Raw genomic sequence first — 16,101 nt, 5'->3', positions numbered from 1 at the left:
TGTTTGAACCTCGGGGGGTCTAGTGAAAATCAGAGTGGGTTCCACCTCTGCTCTGGAACATGTCGCAGAATTGTCTGCAGCAGTTGTTCTGCAGTTCCTCAGTGGACAAATCTTAGTGGAGAGGGTTCCCTGAAGATAGAAAGTTTGAAAGCCACGGCCTAAGTAGAATAATTGCCAGTGGGATTTTCGGGTTAGAACTGCTAATTTCCGACCGCACTTGGAGACTAGATCAGCTTTGGTTCGGAGATATACTGCCCTTTTGGATTTTTTTTAAAAAAACTTCTTGATAATGATAAACCTACACTGAGATTTATATTTATATCCTTTCCACATCATTTTTTTTGGGGGGAGGGGACTTTCAGAACTGTCAGTCTGTCCATATAATTTCCCAAACTTGCCAAAGTCCATCTTTTCTGAAAAACACTGGTTAGGATTTTCTTTCTCTCTCTCTCTCTCTCTCTCTCTCTCTCTCTCTCTCCTGTTTTATGTACTGACAGAATCTTTTCCATAAGTGCTATCTATACCTCACCTGTTGAGCAACCTTCTCAAGACAAGAGCCAACGGATCTTTCCACATTGGAGGGTGACAAAACTTTGCTGTACTTAACAGATGATGCACTTGGATTCTTATCTTTTGATAGGATGCTACCCAGCTGGCAATACTTCTGGGGCATCGGGGAGATTGTATCCAGTTATTAAATCACGCTCTGAATTTCTGTCCAAGAAAGTGTAATTCACAGACACCCCTATCACATATAAACATGAGTTCCCTTTGCACCACACCCTTTCCAATAATCACCAGTGCCGGTTGCCACAATTTTCTTAATCTTCCAAGGGGTAAGATGCCCCCTTGAGATCACCAAGGAAGAGAAAGACTGTCTTTGTGTGGTATAAATAATGTCCTTTTTTTTTTTTTTTTAATAGGACTCAGTATTGAGACCAGTCAGGCCAGCAGGTGATTGGCTGATGGACTGATGGAGGGTGCCCCTTTCAGGTGGGATTGTTGAACCAAGGTCAGTTTCCTTCTGGAGATGCCCCTCCCAGCTGATCCTAATGGGGCTTTGGGCTTGGCAAGGACAAGAAAAAAATTCACCGTTCCAATGGCGCCATTTCGGATTCAGTGTATCCCACTCTTCTTCCAAAATGCTCAAGGGGTAACAAACTCTATTACTTGGGGATTATCCTGCGTGAGGTAGTTTAAGCTGAGGGGAGTGGGGTGGCAGGGGGTGGGGGGAGAGAATGGTATATAGGCACCCACTGAGTGTTCATGGTGGAGTAGGAATTTGAACACAGAACTCCTCCATCCATATCGGTCACATTATCTCCTATACTATATTGGCTGCAATTTCTTCCGCGCTATTTTTTAAAAATACTACACCCTGTAGCACTCTCTGCTTTACAATGAACAGAACACCCCCATCAAAAAACATGTTATTTTCTAGAGGGAGGGACCACAGGTCAGTGGCAGAGCCCCTGCTTTGTATGGAGAAGCTCCCAGCATCTCCAGTAAAAAAAGGACCAGGTAGCAGGTCAAAGGAACACCTCTCTCTGCCAGAGATCCTGGAGTCTGGTAAAAGGCACTTCCTATAGACCATTCTTCCCCAACCTGGTGCCTCCGGATGTATTGGACTGCAACTCCCATCATTCTCATCCAGCCTGGGAAGGCTGCTGTAGAGAAAACAGTTTCTTTCTGAATGGGAGCGAAGCAAATTTTTCTTCTGGGATGACTCCTTGAATCTTATCAGCAAGTCTGGGGTTATGCTGTCACCCTTTGGCGGCCACCTCATGGTTCTTTCATCTCAGCCGCTTGGTGAAATGGAGTGATATGAGAGCTATTTAGCTGACTGTAGACTCATAATCTGCTGTTAAAGTGCTGCATTCAATATGCCAACAAATCTGGAACACTCAACAGTGGCCACAAGACTGGAAAAGGTCAGTTTACATTCCAATTCCAAAGAAGGGCAACGCCAAAGAGTGTTCAAACTACCGCACAATTGCGCTCATTTCACATGCCAGCAAGGTGATGCTCAAAATCCTACAAGCTAGGCTTCAGCAGTATGCGAACCGAGAACTACCAGAAGTACAAGCTGGGTTTCGAAGAGGCAGAGGAACTAGAGATCAAATCGCCAACATTCGCTGCATCATGGAGAAAGCAAGAGAATTCCAGAAAAATGTCTATTTCTGCTTCATTGACTACGCTAAAGCCTTTGATTGTGTGGATCACAACAAACTGTGGCAAATTCTTAAAGTGATGGGAGTACCAGACCACCTTACCTGTCTCCTGAGACACCTGTACGAGGGTCAAGAAGCAACAGTAAGAACCAGACATGGAACAACCGATTGGTTCAAAATTGGGAAAGGAGTACGACAAGGCTGCATATTGTCACCCTGCTTATTCAACTTATATGCAGAGTACATCATGAGAAATGCCGGGTTGGATGAATCAGAGGTCGGAATTAAGATTGCTGGGAGAATTATCAACAACCTCCGATATGCAGACGATACCACCCTAATGGCAGAAAGCGAAGAGGATCTCAAGAGCCTCTTGTTGAGGGTGAAAGAGGAGAGTGCAAAAGCTGGTTTGAAACTCAACATTAAAAAAACGAAGATCATGGCATCTGGCCCCATCACTTCCTGGCATATAGAAGGGAAAGAAATGGAAGCAGTGACAGATTTTACTTTCTTGGGCTCCAAGATCACCGCAGACGGTGACTGTAGCCATGAAATTAAAAGACGCTTGCTCCTTGGGAGGAAAGCTATGGCAAACCTAGACAGCATAGTAAGAAGCAGAGACATCACCTTGCCAACCAAGGTCCGTCTAATCAAAGCTATGGTTTTCCCAGTAGTAATGTATGGCTGTGAGAGCTGGACTATAAGGAAGGCTGAGCGCCGAAGAATCGATGCTTTCGAACTGTGGTGCTGGAGAAGACTCTTACGAGTCCCCTGGACTGCAAGGAGGTCAAATCAGTCCATCCTAAAGGAAATCAACCCTGAGTGCTCATTGGAAGGACAGATACTGAAGCTGAAGCTGAAATATTTTGGCCACCTAATGCGAAGAGAAAACTCCCTGGAAAAGACCCTGATGCTGGGAAAGACTGAAGGCAAAAGGAGAAGGGGACGGCAGAGGATGAGATGGCTAGATAGCATCACGGATGCAATGAATATGAACTTGAGCACGCTCCGGGAGAGAGCGCAGGAAAGGAAGGCCTGGCGTGCTATGGTCCATGGGGTCACGAAGAGTCGGACACGACTGAACGACTGAACAACAACAACAAAGACTCATAATCGCTTGCAGACAATGCAAATTTCGCATAATTGTTGCAAGGTCTCCTCATCCTGTCATTTTATCAACCACTACTATAGAGGAGACTGTCTTTGGAAAGTCAAAAGAGCAAAGAGCTAAAGAAGGGCTAAAGAAGGGGCAATGGCCCAGTTTTATGCCCAAAGGTCGGTGAGTGCAGTGCTCAGATTGGAATGTGGCCTGAGGGGGCTTGTTCCCCTGGATCCTGTTGTTAGAAGGCTCCTGGGTGGAGCTGGGGTGGGGAGTGTCTGGCTGGAATCAGGAGGTGGGGCCTGTGGATTTCTTTAAGGCCCCCTCCCCACCTTTCCTCCATAATGCAACGTAGGGGCCTAGTGGCTCGTTCACATACCAGTTCTCTATAACCAGGACCTTTAAGTTTTCTGCATTTAAAGAGAATAATAAAAATAAAATTTTAATTTTTTTTGTACCAAGTAACTCAGATTCTGCATTGGAGAGGCCTCAGAGGGTTAACCCCCCGCCCCCATGGGTACTCTGCTTGCCGGGGGTGCTCAGGGCCTTCTGAGCCTGCAGGTTTGAGGAGGGTGGGAAGGGTTCACTTCAACCCAAACCACAGGGCCTCTCGCCTCGTGCTGTCTGTATTTGCACCTTTGGTTTCAGATTAGATGGATGTGTGTAGCCAGGGGGAGGACAGTCTGTTTGTTTTATTCACTCAGTCGCTTCCGAGTCTTCGTGACTTCATGGGCCAGCCCACGCCAGAGCTTCCTGTCAGCCGTTGCCACCCCCAGCTCCCCCAAGGTCGACTCCGTCACCTCCAGAATATCATCCATCCACCTGGCCCTTGGTCAGCCCCTCTTCCTTTTGCCTTCCACTTTCCCCAGCATCAGCATCTTCTCCAGGGTATCCTGTCTTCTCATTATGTGACCAAAGTACTTCAGTTTTGCCTTTAATATCATTCCCTCAAGTGAGCAGTCTGGCTTTATTTCCTGGAGGGTGGACTGGCTTGATCGTCTTGCAGTCCAAGGCGCTCTCAGAATTTTCCTCCAGCACCACAGTTCAAAAGCATCTATCTTCCTTCTCTCAGCCTTCCTTACGGTCCAGCTCTCGCAGCCATAGGTTACTACGGGGAAGACCATTGCTTTACCCTTCATAGATTCATAGAATAGTAGGGTTGGCAGGGGCCTACAAGGCCATCGAGTCCAACCCTTCAAATCAACATTGCCTCAGGTCATCTCAGCTCTGCTGGGGGAGACGGCTGCCGTGGCATCGCTGACTCTGGCAGCAGGATTTGGGCTCTCTAGCAGCTCTCCGGCTCTTGTTCTGGGAGTTCAGGCAGCCCTTCAGTGCCGGTTCCAAATTTTTGAAGGCCTTTGGGCAGGTCTCCCAATGTGGGCTCCTTCCCTCAGGAAGTTGACTGTCTCACCACCATTGTCACCCGCTGCTCTTGCCCCTCCTCCTCTTTCTCATCATGGCTCCCACTGGCTTGCTTGACACGCAGAGAGCCGGGGAGCACGGAGGCTGCGGCATCTCCTCCTCCTCCTCCTCACCAGCATTGTTGCCTGCGCCAGAGCGAGAGGCAGGTAGACGAGCAGGTTGGATTGGTGAAGAGGAGGAGCAACTCCAGGGGGCTCTTGTCAGGGGTCCCTGCTGGGTGTGAGCCCTCAGCAGGGGCCCAACCACGCCCACCCTTGAGGCCAGCCTCGCTCCACTCCCTGGAGCCTGCAGTACTGCTCTTCCCATCTCCCCACCCGCTTCCTGCTGTGGCTGAAGTTGTGGAAGCTTCCAAAGTTGCTGCTGGCTGCTAGAAGCATCCCAGCCCCAGCCCCAGATCACCTCCAGTGTGGCCATTTTGCTGGGCGGCCTGTTCTGCAGAGCTGCCGGCATCTCATCAGCCTTGGCTCCAGGCGCTGAGGGAAGAGAAGCGGAACCCGGTATAAATAATGCAAGCCTGACCCATTCCCCTCGTTTTGCATGATTTATTTTGCGTGGAATGGTCACGGGGAGCGGCTTCACTGGAGGAGCCAGGTCCCCGAGCGGCAGGCTGTGCTGGCGCGGGGAGGGCCCGCTCCAAGCTGCCATGGCTGAAAGCTACCGAGAGGTCTGTCATCCGTGAGTGCAGAGGTGCAGCTGTGCCTTGTTCCCTTCTGGAAGGGGATGCCACATTTTCCAGGTGGGGCTTCAAAGAAATGAGTGGAAAACCAGCTATTTCCTCCAAACCAAAATACACTTCTCTATTCCTGTCACCAAGCCCAAGTGTCTGTATTTGACCGTCTATGAATTGTTTGCGCCAGAAACGTATAAGCCGAATAAAAGCCATTCTTTTTAAAGCCAGAATCACTTACCAGCTTATAACAAACATGTTCCTTGAATAAATCAGAATTTCCTTATGCTGTCCCTTATCCCCTTCTGCCATGTCAATGTATTTAGAGGGGGATTTTCGCCCAAGATCATTTCTGCATGTAATGGGAGTCAGTGGAGGCTGGTGGCTCCGATGTCCGTGGGGCAGTGAATCCGCTCTGGGTTTCAGTCAGAACTCGAAAGGAGCTCTCCAAGGTGCTTGCTTTGCCCCACGGAGGGCTCCTTTAGAGCTTTACCACCCTCAGGAATGTGAGCAGGGAGGGCCTCTCCCTCCGGCGGCGCCTCTGAACAGCATGCGGGTTCCTCTCCCGCGGTTTCTATCTCTTCCTCAGATCAGGACTGCTTTGGGGCTCTCTGGGCTCCGATCCAACCCTGACAGTTGTGAGCAACTGGGAGTTTGGGGATCCTCCCTTACTGAAGTGCATAGTTATTTTGACACAGTCCCTTAGGAGACAAAGCAGTTGCTTCAGTTATGTTTCACTGTTTATTGTGGTTGCTAGCTTGCGGTTGTTATGTCTAGGCAGGAATCAGGAAAAGCCCTACCATGATTTTAATGGAGTTTTCAAACCTTTATTACTGGGTGTGCATGGAATTATTACACTCCCCTTCACTTAGCAGTACAATCCTATACAGGTCTACCCAGAAGTAAGTTCCATGGGGTTCCATGGGGCTTACTCCTAGATCTTTATTTAATTTATATCCCACCTTTCTGCCAAAAAATGGCACTCAAGGTGGCTAACAACAAAATCCAGAGTGAAAACAAAATCTAAATAAAAACATAATGCAGAAACAAACATCTTAAATTAAAAACACAATAATAAAATAAACAGTACCACCCTATATGCATCTTAAATTTTTCTCCTCCTTTTTTTGGCTTGGAGAAATCTTGTGGCCTAGCTGGCAGCTGAACTCCTGATCGCCTTCATACTATAATATCAGATCACAGTGGTTCCTGTGTAATCACGCATTTGAGGCTGTGATGGAACAAGGAACACTGTAATACGCATGCACCGCTGGGACATGAATGCTCATCTATGGACAAAGTAAAGGTGAACACATGTCGCACTGCGACATCCATCTTCTTCCGTTTCATCTGGTCCTTAAGAATCTGCCTCTTTCCTCTGCTCCTCGCTCCCCACTATTGAGTCCCCTACATATCTCGTCTGTTTCTTGCACACACGCACAGCCATGGGAGGGGGCTACTTCCTCCAACAAAGTCATGGGGGCTTGGGAAGAGACGAAAGCCCCTTGAGTTTACAAGCGAAAGGAGAGGAAAGGAAGAGCCAGTGTTTTTATAGCCCTCGCTCTGCTGTTTGGAGTATGATCACTATTTGTCTGGAATGCTTCCGGTTTTCTGCCAGACGCCGCCCGCTCGGAGTTTCTCCTCTTTCGTTCTTCCTCCAACCTCTTCACTCCTGGGCCCAGTGGGAGCCAAAGACAGGACAAAACACAACACTCCGCAGCTGTGTGCCGTCTCCTTCCTCCAGGACCTGGAGTTCACTCGCGATGCTAATTGGTTTTGCAGAAGCGGTCACAATGAGCATCTTCGAATGGAAAGGACCTCAGCAGTGCCACACACACGCTGTGTTGCTTTCCTCACTCCAGGTCATAACGCCGAGGGAGGTCATTATTAGCATTATTTCCAGGGCCGGTGATGTCTACGCACTTGAACATTTCAAGAAGTACATCCCACTGAAGTTATCCATCAAAACTGATGGGGTTCTGGGAACCGTTAGCATTTCGGAGGGAAAAAACTTGATCAGAGCCGAGACAAGGGGATCAGCGGCTGGCAGGGCGCACATGAAATCTCGCCCACCAACCCAGACAGGTCCCTTCTTGCAAGGGCGGAAGTGATAGCGTTCCGAGTGGATAACTTGAGGTCTGCTTGAGTGCGGAAGAATAAGGAACTGTGATGGGTGAGTAGGTCTGTTTGCTGTGAGCAAAGAGAACCTACCTGCACACTACGATCAATATCTGAAGGTCTCCTCCAAGTGCCTCCTCCAAGGGAGGCTTGGAGGATGGCAGCAAGGGAGAGGGCCTTCTTGGTGGTGGCTTTTATATTTTTGTCATGCTCTGAATCGTCCAGAGAGCTTTGGCTTTTGGTTGGTATACAAAAGTGAATGAATGAATGAATGAATGAATGAATGAATGAATGAGGGGGTCCACTCATCCATTCTGGACTGATCCTTCCTTGGGCAATCTGAAATCCAACCCTTCAAGTACTTGAAAGGTTGTCATAGAGAGGAAGGCCAGGATCTCTTCTCAATCATGCCAGAGTGCAGGACACGGAATCATGGGCTCAAGTGACAGGAAGCTGGATTCCGGCTGAACATCAGGAAAAACTTCCTGACTCTTACAGCAATATGACAATGGAACCAATTACTGAGGGAGGCAGTGGGCTCTCCCACACTGGAGGCATTCAAGACGAGGCTGGACAGCCACCTGTCAGGGATGCTCTGACTTGGATTCCTGCATTGAGCAGGGGGTTGGACTCGATGGCCTTGTAGGCCCCTTCCAATCCTACTATTCTATGATTCTAACCCACCTTTAGGCCTTATGTAGCATATGGGGTGAGCAATCCTATGGCCCCTAGACAGTGTCTGGGGGCCATAGGATTGTTCGGTTTCCTGGCTCTGAGGTTGGAGACAGGGATCTGACCTCAGAGCTCGGAAATCAAGTTCCCTATCCCCTACCCCTCCCTGTTGGCACAGAGAGCAGCACACCAGCTACCTCTCTGTGCTTGGAAAGCAGAGATGGGGAGAAACGGGCATTCCTGGGGGTGGGGAGGGGACTGGGGCAGCTGTGATAGAAGGCATGCTATGGCCACCCCAGCTTCCTTCCCTCCCCTTCTGAGGTGCCACCACTAGACAGGCGAGATTGCCCGTCTAGCAGAAATGCAGGGTGGCTGGAGCACGGAGGCAAAGATGTCCTCCGCTGTCCTCCCGCCCTGCACTGGATACTCGGCATCCTTTGAACTCGAAGGCTGCCGACTATCCACCTAGGGCCGTGCCCGGAGGGCACTTCCAGATGGAGGGATCCTGGTGCCATCACAAGGCCTTGTGCAGCTCTTCCCTCTTCCCTTCCTTACTGGCGTCTTGGCGATAAGAAGAAAGATGGAAGAAGTGGGGGGAAACATGAAAGGGTCACAAGTGGATGATGACGATGATGTCTGGACCCTCCGTGGAATTCTGGGAATGAGGCCAGGCGATGGCGCCACACAAGCCTCATCTGGAATTCTCACGTCCATTGACCAGGCTTGCCAATTATCCAGAAATAGAATAAATTATGCTCTATTATTTTCCGCATCCCCGAAGTTCAAAGTGAGTAACACATTTCATGGATGATACTCATGTATAATCGGTTTAATTATTTTTGAAGCACTTTTTCAAATGGGATGAAAAAGGCAAATTTTTGAATTTGAAAAAAAAAATGGAGTGGCTTTTTCTTCTCAGAATCAGTTCTTCGCTGTTTTGTTAACAGGAAAGTCACCTCATACAGCTTCTCAGAAAAGGAGCCTGCGCTGAGGTTTTGACAACATGCAAATGTATTTAAAAGTAATCAGGTAGAGTGTCAGTGATTAATGGCTGACGGTCCCAGGGCCTGGTCTGAAGGCACACGAGGCAGCCACGGTGCTGAAGCTAAGCAGGCCTGGGGCTGGTCAACGCTTGGAGGGGAGACCACCTGTGATTGTGAACCCCGTGTGGCCACCTTGAGTTCCACAGTGGAAGGTGGGATATAAATGTAATAAATAAAATAGATAATAATCGACTAAAATAAGGGAAATTCCAAAATAAGGGAAAGCCACATTTAGCATTACAAGGTAAACCTCAAAAATAAGGAATGTCTCCTAAAATAAGAATATCGTGGAACCTTAAAGACGAAGTAATTTATTGTGACACAAGCTTTTGTAGACTACAGTCCACTTCATCAGATTAATGGAATGCTCTCCTAAGTTACAGGCATTTGGTTGGGGTGAGTCTGCGATTGTGCAATTCTATCTCCTGTGGCTTGAATAGTGGTAAAGGGTTATTTTGGTTTTTGTTTAAAAAACAGACTACATAGATTAATTGGCTTACTCGATGCCAGGAGTATTACTCAGCAACAACTAAGAGCATAAGAAGAGCCATGCTGGATCAGACCAAGGGTTCATCTTGTCCAGCATTCTGTTCAGTGGCCAACCAGCTGTCGACCAGGAACCCACTAGCAAGACACGAATGCAACAGCATCCTCCCACCCATGTTCCCCAGCAACTGCCTATGATGCTGGAGGTAGCATATAGCCATCAGGACTAGAGCCATTGATAGCCTTAACCTCCATGAATTTGTCTAACCCGCTTTTAGAACCATCCAAATTGGTGGCCATCACTACGTCTTGTAGTAGTAAACTCCATATTTTATATGCTGTGTGAAGAAGAACTTCCTTTTATCTGTACTGAATCTCCCACCAATCAGCTTCATGGGATGACCCCACTGGGTTCTAGTATTTTGAGAGGGAGAAAAATGTCTCCCTATCCACATTCTCCATACCAGCCATAATTTTGTACACCTCTATCATGTCTTCCCTTACTCACCGGTTAGTTCCAGACATTGTAACCGTTCCTCATAGGGGAGTTGCTACAATCCCTTGATCATTTTAGTTGCTCTTTCCTGCACTTTTTCCAATGGTACCATATCCTTTTTTTGGTGCACCGACCAGAATGGTGCACTGTACACACACAGTTTTGTGAATGGCCACAGTTAATAACATGATTGTCACCGACTGTACTGTCTGCATTTCATTTCCCTCTGACCTCACTGTTTACAGTCCCCCCTGCCCTCCGCGTATATATACCTGTGAACACTTCATAATGCATCTGATGAAGTGGGCTATAATCCATAAAAGTTGATACTATAATAAATCTCCAAGTCTTTAAGGTGCCATGAGACCCTTTGTTGATTTTGCTGCAGCAGACTAACACAGGCATTCTGGGAGTGAGAATGTCTTAAGGTGTTTGTCTGTAGTCAGGTCAAGGCATTCCCGGTCGTTCCGCCACATCGTCCAAGCAGCGAGTCCGGAACTGATTCTGCCCTTAGGAGGGGAGGCAACCTCCTACCAGGCCTGGCCAATGATAGCTAGATCAGTACCAGATCACTTAAGGCTGCTCCGGAAGACAGGCATGTTTTCTTGCTTGGGAATGTGATGGTTCCAAGCCAAAATACTGGGATCGCTGCCTCCTTTGCCTAACAGAACTGTTGCAAACAGTCAGGTAAAAACATACAGGAAAGAGAAGCTGAGCAAGCTAAGCCAGCCAGGAGGAAAACGAAAATAAGACCTGTTTAACTTGGGCCACGCTGGCGTCAGACTTGTTGTCTCCAGCTGCCTATTAAAAACACCTCCCTCTCCCCACCCAGCCTGCCGTATTCTTGGTAATCAATCAGGAGCATGAAGAAGGCGCAGCTCCGCAGGAGACTGCTGAAGTGAGCCCTGTTGCGATGTTGTTTTTTAATATCCTCAGTAGCACCGGTAGCAAAGCGCAAGGCTGCTGCCGCTCCTTCAGGACGCAGAGGAAACAGGATCTTGCTTGTCCTCTAATCCATTTCACGCCTAAGAGTGATCAATGAACAATGGCTGGAAGCAACACAAAGCTGAGAACGTAAACTGGTGGTTGAGACACCCTTCCTTTACCCAGAACATCCATCTTCAGTCTGGATGCCCTGCAGCACAGGGAAACGGAACAAGCAGCAATTCAGCAGAGTAGAAAGGATAATTTAGGAACCTCTTTTCTGAGCTCCTTCACACGTAACTTTTTTTTAGGTGTATATGTAAGATCTTTGTCCCCACCCCTCTCAAGCGTATGACTAATAACGTCCCGTCTGAATGAGACGAAGACATTTTGGAAAACAGACAGGTACATACAGGCTCATTTGCCAGACAGCCAGGAATGGTGGTGGGTCCCTCTTGACTAGCGATGCTGCTCAAGTTCGTGATTAGTCAGCTCACTGGCTGAACTTCTCCTGTTCATAATGCGCATCTTTTTAATGAGCTTGGACCAGCATTTTACAAATTTACTATTAAGTACAGAATTGATCGTGGGCTTTTAAGCATGCACAGTCTGTATCTAGACAATGCTATTTCCATGCTTGCGGTGAGTTGGTTGGATTAACCCTTTTCTCGCTGTCAGTAAACTGCAATGATGTCACGTCTCTCTCTTACTCTCCTCGGATCGGACTTGGGTTGTTGTTGTTTGTACAGTACTTTCTTTTATTTGGCAAGTAAATGTGTACTTTGGTTACTGCTGCTTATCCTCTGGGGAGCCCCCCCCCGGGTGCCCCCCCCCCCCGTCAACAAATGATGTCCACAGACATCCTGCCTCTCGGCCTGGAGGTTACATGTAGACAGTATGACTAGTAGCCACCGGTCCTCCAAGAACTCTTTCTTGTTCTTGTAAGTAAAGTTTTTTCCTCTGTGATTTGACTACACTGGAAAAGTGGCACTCTGGTGGTTTTAACCAGAACCTAGTTAGAACTGGGCCTTATTTCTGTGTAGCTAAGTTTAAGGTGCTTTAATACCTGTACTGTTTTCAGAAGGAGGAGTCAAAGTAAGAGAAGAATGTCCCATGTTCCCTCATGCAAAGGAGGCATCTTCTGGCTATTGAGATTTTAAGCAGGCCTCATCCATGCTTTCTACCCTGACCTTTGTATTGATGAGGACTAGAAACACTGCCAAATATAAGCTGAAATACATGTTGTATGGCTTTTACACAGCCCCATGCAAGACTTTCTTTTCATGGATTTTCTCTGTATATAAACTCTGGTCCACAGCACTCCCTTTCAACTCTCCCCAACAGTCTGTCACAAACAAGTGTGACCAGGAAATAGGCCTGGGCGCAGGACTATGCAGACAGGCAGGGCTGGTTTGGCTTTGCAACTTTGCATAAAACTTCGCACAACACAGGGCTGCGTTGGGAAACATGGGGCTAACCCTGCCTTTGCTCCACCAGAGAGAGATGGAGAAGTCGTGGAGTAGGACTGGGGTCAAAGCACTGGAACTCTAATCCATCAAATTTGACAAGGCTTTGGCTATACAGATGTTGTTACTGATTGCTAAAGAGTGTTGCTCTTCCCCAGCAACAACTTTAGGAAATGCAGGTGAAAAATGCAGTGGCCAGGCTCTTCTCCAGAGCTGGCCTTAGGAGGCATCTGACGCCTGGTTGAAAGGAGGTGCACTGGTTACCACTTGGTTTCCACACTATAAGTCTGCTGGCAAGGACCATCTGTGTGTCTCCTCATCTTGGGATATTTGGATAGTGGAGGAAAGGAAGGGCTGGCATTTTCATAGCTATGGTGCCCCGTCCTTGGAACGTCCTCTATAGCAGAGGTGGGAAACCTCAGGTCCAGGGGCCCCAACCTGGCCATCCTGGGGCCCCAATCTGGGTTCTCCATATGGCCGTGTCCACTTCTCCTGGCCCCACCCTCTTTCCCCCCAGCCAACTATTGTTTGGTATTTTCCTGGGTTTGGGACAGATTTTTCCCCATTTGAAAAAGTTGAAATGCCTCTCTGAAGGCTGAATTACTGGACGCAATGGCTGTAAGCTAAAATATGCGAGTATCTTGGGTAGTTTGGCCTACCCAGTTTGCTTTCAGCTCTGCACACCACTGGAATTCGGCCTGTGAGAGCTTCTCTGAAATCGAATGGGCTGAAAGAGGTATTCAGTACTGCACACAATTTTATGAGTCTGTTATTTTATGGGTTCTTTTATGTAATAACCCCACATTGAGTGCCTACTGTTAGCCTAATGAAGTGGGATATAAGAATCTGCCGACCTGCCTCCTTCCAGAAACTAGCATTTCCGCTCATTTTGCGGCTTGCCTCCCAAAGCGCTAAATCACGGTTTGCAAGCAGTAGGAGCTGCGTGCGGACTAGAACTGGTGGCCATCTCCGTGAGTAGCTGGACAGCGCTGGATCCTGCCCACAATACTAAAATGTGTGAAGTTATTATTTACATGATTTATAAGCCACTTTTCAGGACAAGCCCTCCTGAAATAGAATATATAAATAAAAACGTAAAAATCTGAGCATGCAAGAGAACAACAGGCAAAGATATTTACGCTGCCTTGTGCACTTTACTGTAAAATGTTGAAAATGAAAAAAAGACTTAAAAAAAAAAGGATTGTCAAAGGCAAGGCAGTCAAGAGTTCTTCATCACTTGTCAGTTCTGTGTTGGCTGGGGCCAGTTTCGAGCTTCAAAAAACTTCCTCAAGCCCTCAAGATTGACCGGTGGGAAATAGGGCCCAATCCTCTTCCGGATCCACCACTTCCCATCACCAGCATGTGTTCCTCCTGGCCTGCTAAACTTGTACCTGAAGTGCTCTCCTCGGACCCATCTAGAAGAAACAAAACACATCAGGATGAGAACCAAAGTGGAATACAAACTCATGGCCCTGATTCACAAAGGGAGTGACACTCCTATTTATTGTCTAGAAAAACAGGCCCGTGGCTGCTTTTCGGGGTCAGAATGTCGTATCTCCATAAATGCTGAAGGTGAGCTGCAATCAACTGAAGGCAGGCCGGGATTATGAGCAGAGGGCAAGATCTGGGCCAGGGGGACCCAGTTTCAAAGCCCACTCAGACACCAAGTTCAATGGGCTGCGCCTTGGACAAGTTACTCTACCTCAGCCTAAGCTTCTTCACAAGGTTGCTGTGCGGGTAAAATAGAATATATTAAAATTCTAATAGAATAGTTTAACAGAACCCACTAAACTGACTTTGCAGACATCACAAAATTCAGCTGATAATTACCATCACCACAATTACAGCACAATCCTGTCTACTCAGAAGTTAGCCCCTGTATGTTCAACGGGACCGATTTTCTATGAAGTGAGTTTAGGATTGCAGACTTCGCATTCATCTAATCAGCAACAACACGTAATGGCACGTGAATGTCCAGAGTACTTTATGTGAATTCTGTATGGATTCACTTCTTAAGTGACCTAAGGTGCTTCTAGACCAGGGTGTGTCGCCCCGGCCGTGGGCGTTGAACTCTTAGGTTAGAGGTGCCAAGGTAGTGATACATCAGATTCAAAGGTTTACTGACAAGGAGTACTTTATTGGGTAACTTACAGCACACAGGCGTACCCAATGGCTGGATCAGTCAGCTTCTCTGAACCCCGAGCCACTGGGCACAACAGGTCTTATACTCTACAGGTTAACAGTAAGCAGCGTTTCAGCAGCACGTGCCCCCAGCGTTTGTTCTCAGCATAAACTAACAACCCTTGGTTCTCAAGCACAGCCACCTGCAGCTTTGGGGTAAACAAACTCTGCTTCTCAGGCTCATCAGTGATAAGACATTCTCCTCATTAGCTAGGAATGTTCTGAGAAGGCTGTTATCGGCCTTTTGATTCAGCTGCACATGCTCAGAGGCTTACTAGCATGGGGATTGCACCAATAATGAACTTAAGCAAGCATTGTGGATCTCTAGGCCCCTCTAACACTACAAATGACTTGGCTACTCTCCTGGGGCCAATACACAGGGGTAGGCAACGTGAGACTTGTGGGCACCAGTGCATGCTCAGACACCCTTCTTGGCCCCTGCTGAGGTGCCCTTTCCCTCCGACTTTTTTTTTTATTATTATTATTATTATTATTATTATTATTATTATTATTATTTTAAATAATGTAACTTCTTGCTGGGACATGGGATCACCTCAAAGCAAAGTGAGGGCTTCTAGCTGTTCCATCTTGTTTTCCCATGAATATCTCTGGGCCACACATTCGGCTCAGAAACTTTCTTAGGAAATTAAGATGGCGGGTGGCCGCAGACCAGCGCTTTTGTGGTGGTGCCATTTCTCAAATGGCCAAATGTGCTCATGGGCCCCAAAAGGTTTTCTGCCCCTGATCTAGACAGGTGGCTTCTAGTAAAACTCTATGGGCAGTATCCGACTGTGTCATTCCATTAGTGCAAATGATGTTGTGCTAGCAGAAACTAGGGATGTACGAAAGTTCCGCTATGGATCTCGGGGAGGCTGAATGCCAGCACATTCGGCCCCCCGAAATCGGTGGTGGAACGGCCCGCCACCCCCTGCCACCCCCCCCGGGATGGGACTTACCTGGGGCGGATCTTCCTGGTGGCGGCGGCTGCCGGTCATCCAACCGGCCGCCGCCGCTGCCATTTCCAGGTTTAAAAATAAAAAAAGTGATAGGCTACGTAAAGATTTACGTAGCCTATCACGGCTAAATTTTAAAAAAACACCATGATAGGCTACGTAAATCTTTACGTAGCCTATCACGGCTGATAAAAAAAAACAAAAACGCACGTACGCAAATGGCGGCGCCCATGGGCACCGCCATTTGCGTTCCTTATTTTGGCACGTCTTAGTCTACGTAAATGTTTTACATTTGCGTACGCGCTTTTTTTTTATCAGCCGTGATAGGCTACATAAACATTTATGTAGCCTATCACGGCTGACTGCAGGGATGCAAACGGTGGTGGCTACGGCCGCTGCCATT

At 47.7% G+C, this 16,101-nt stretch overlaps 1 protein-coding gene across 13 annotated transcripts in view; it reads right to left on the bottom strand.

Annotated features, from left to right (window-relative positions):
* Window positions 1-13,305: 13,305 nt before the first annotated feature.
* Window positions 13,306-16,101, bottom strand: part of LOC146336770 (lipase maturation factor 1-like) — a 294,331-nt gene continuing 291,535 nt past the window's right edge. For 6 of the 13 annotated variants that reach the window (XM_084818933.1, XM_084818934.1, XM_084818940.1 and 3 more), the window contains one exon: window positions 13,306-13,979. In XM_084818933.1, the coding sequence (XP_084675059.1) occupies window positions 13,805-13,979 (175 nt within the window). In that variant the 3' untranslated portion in view covers window positions 13,306-13,804. The remainder of the gene's footprint in view (window positions 13,980-16,101) is intronic. The other 7 variants (XR_014785603.1, XR_014785601.1, XR_014785602.1 and 4 more) reach the window with 3 other exon arrangements.

Source organism: Heloderma suspectum, chromosome 12 (genome assembly GCF_057233095.1).
Source record: "Heloderma suspectum isolate Gila_16-S chromosome 12, 16-S_ref, whole genome shotgun sequence".
NCBI lineage: Eukaryota > Metazoa > Chordata > Lepidosauria > Squamata > Helodermatidae > Heloderma > Heloderma suspectum.
The sequence above is the reverse complement of the archived record's forward strand: the minus strand, read 5'-3'. Positions and strand labels throughout refer to the sequence as shown.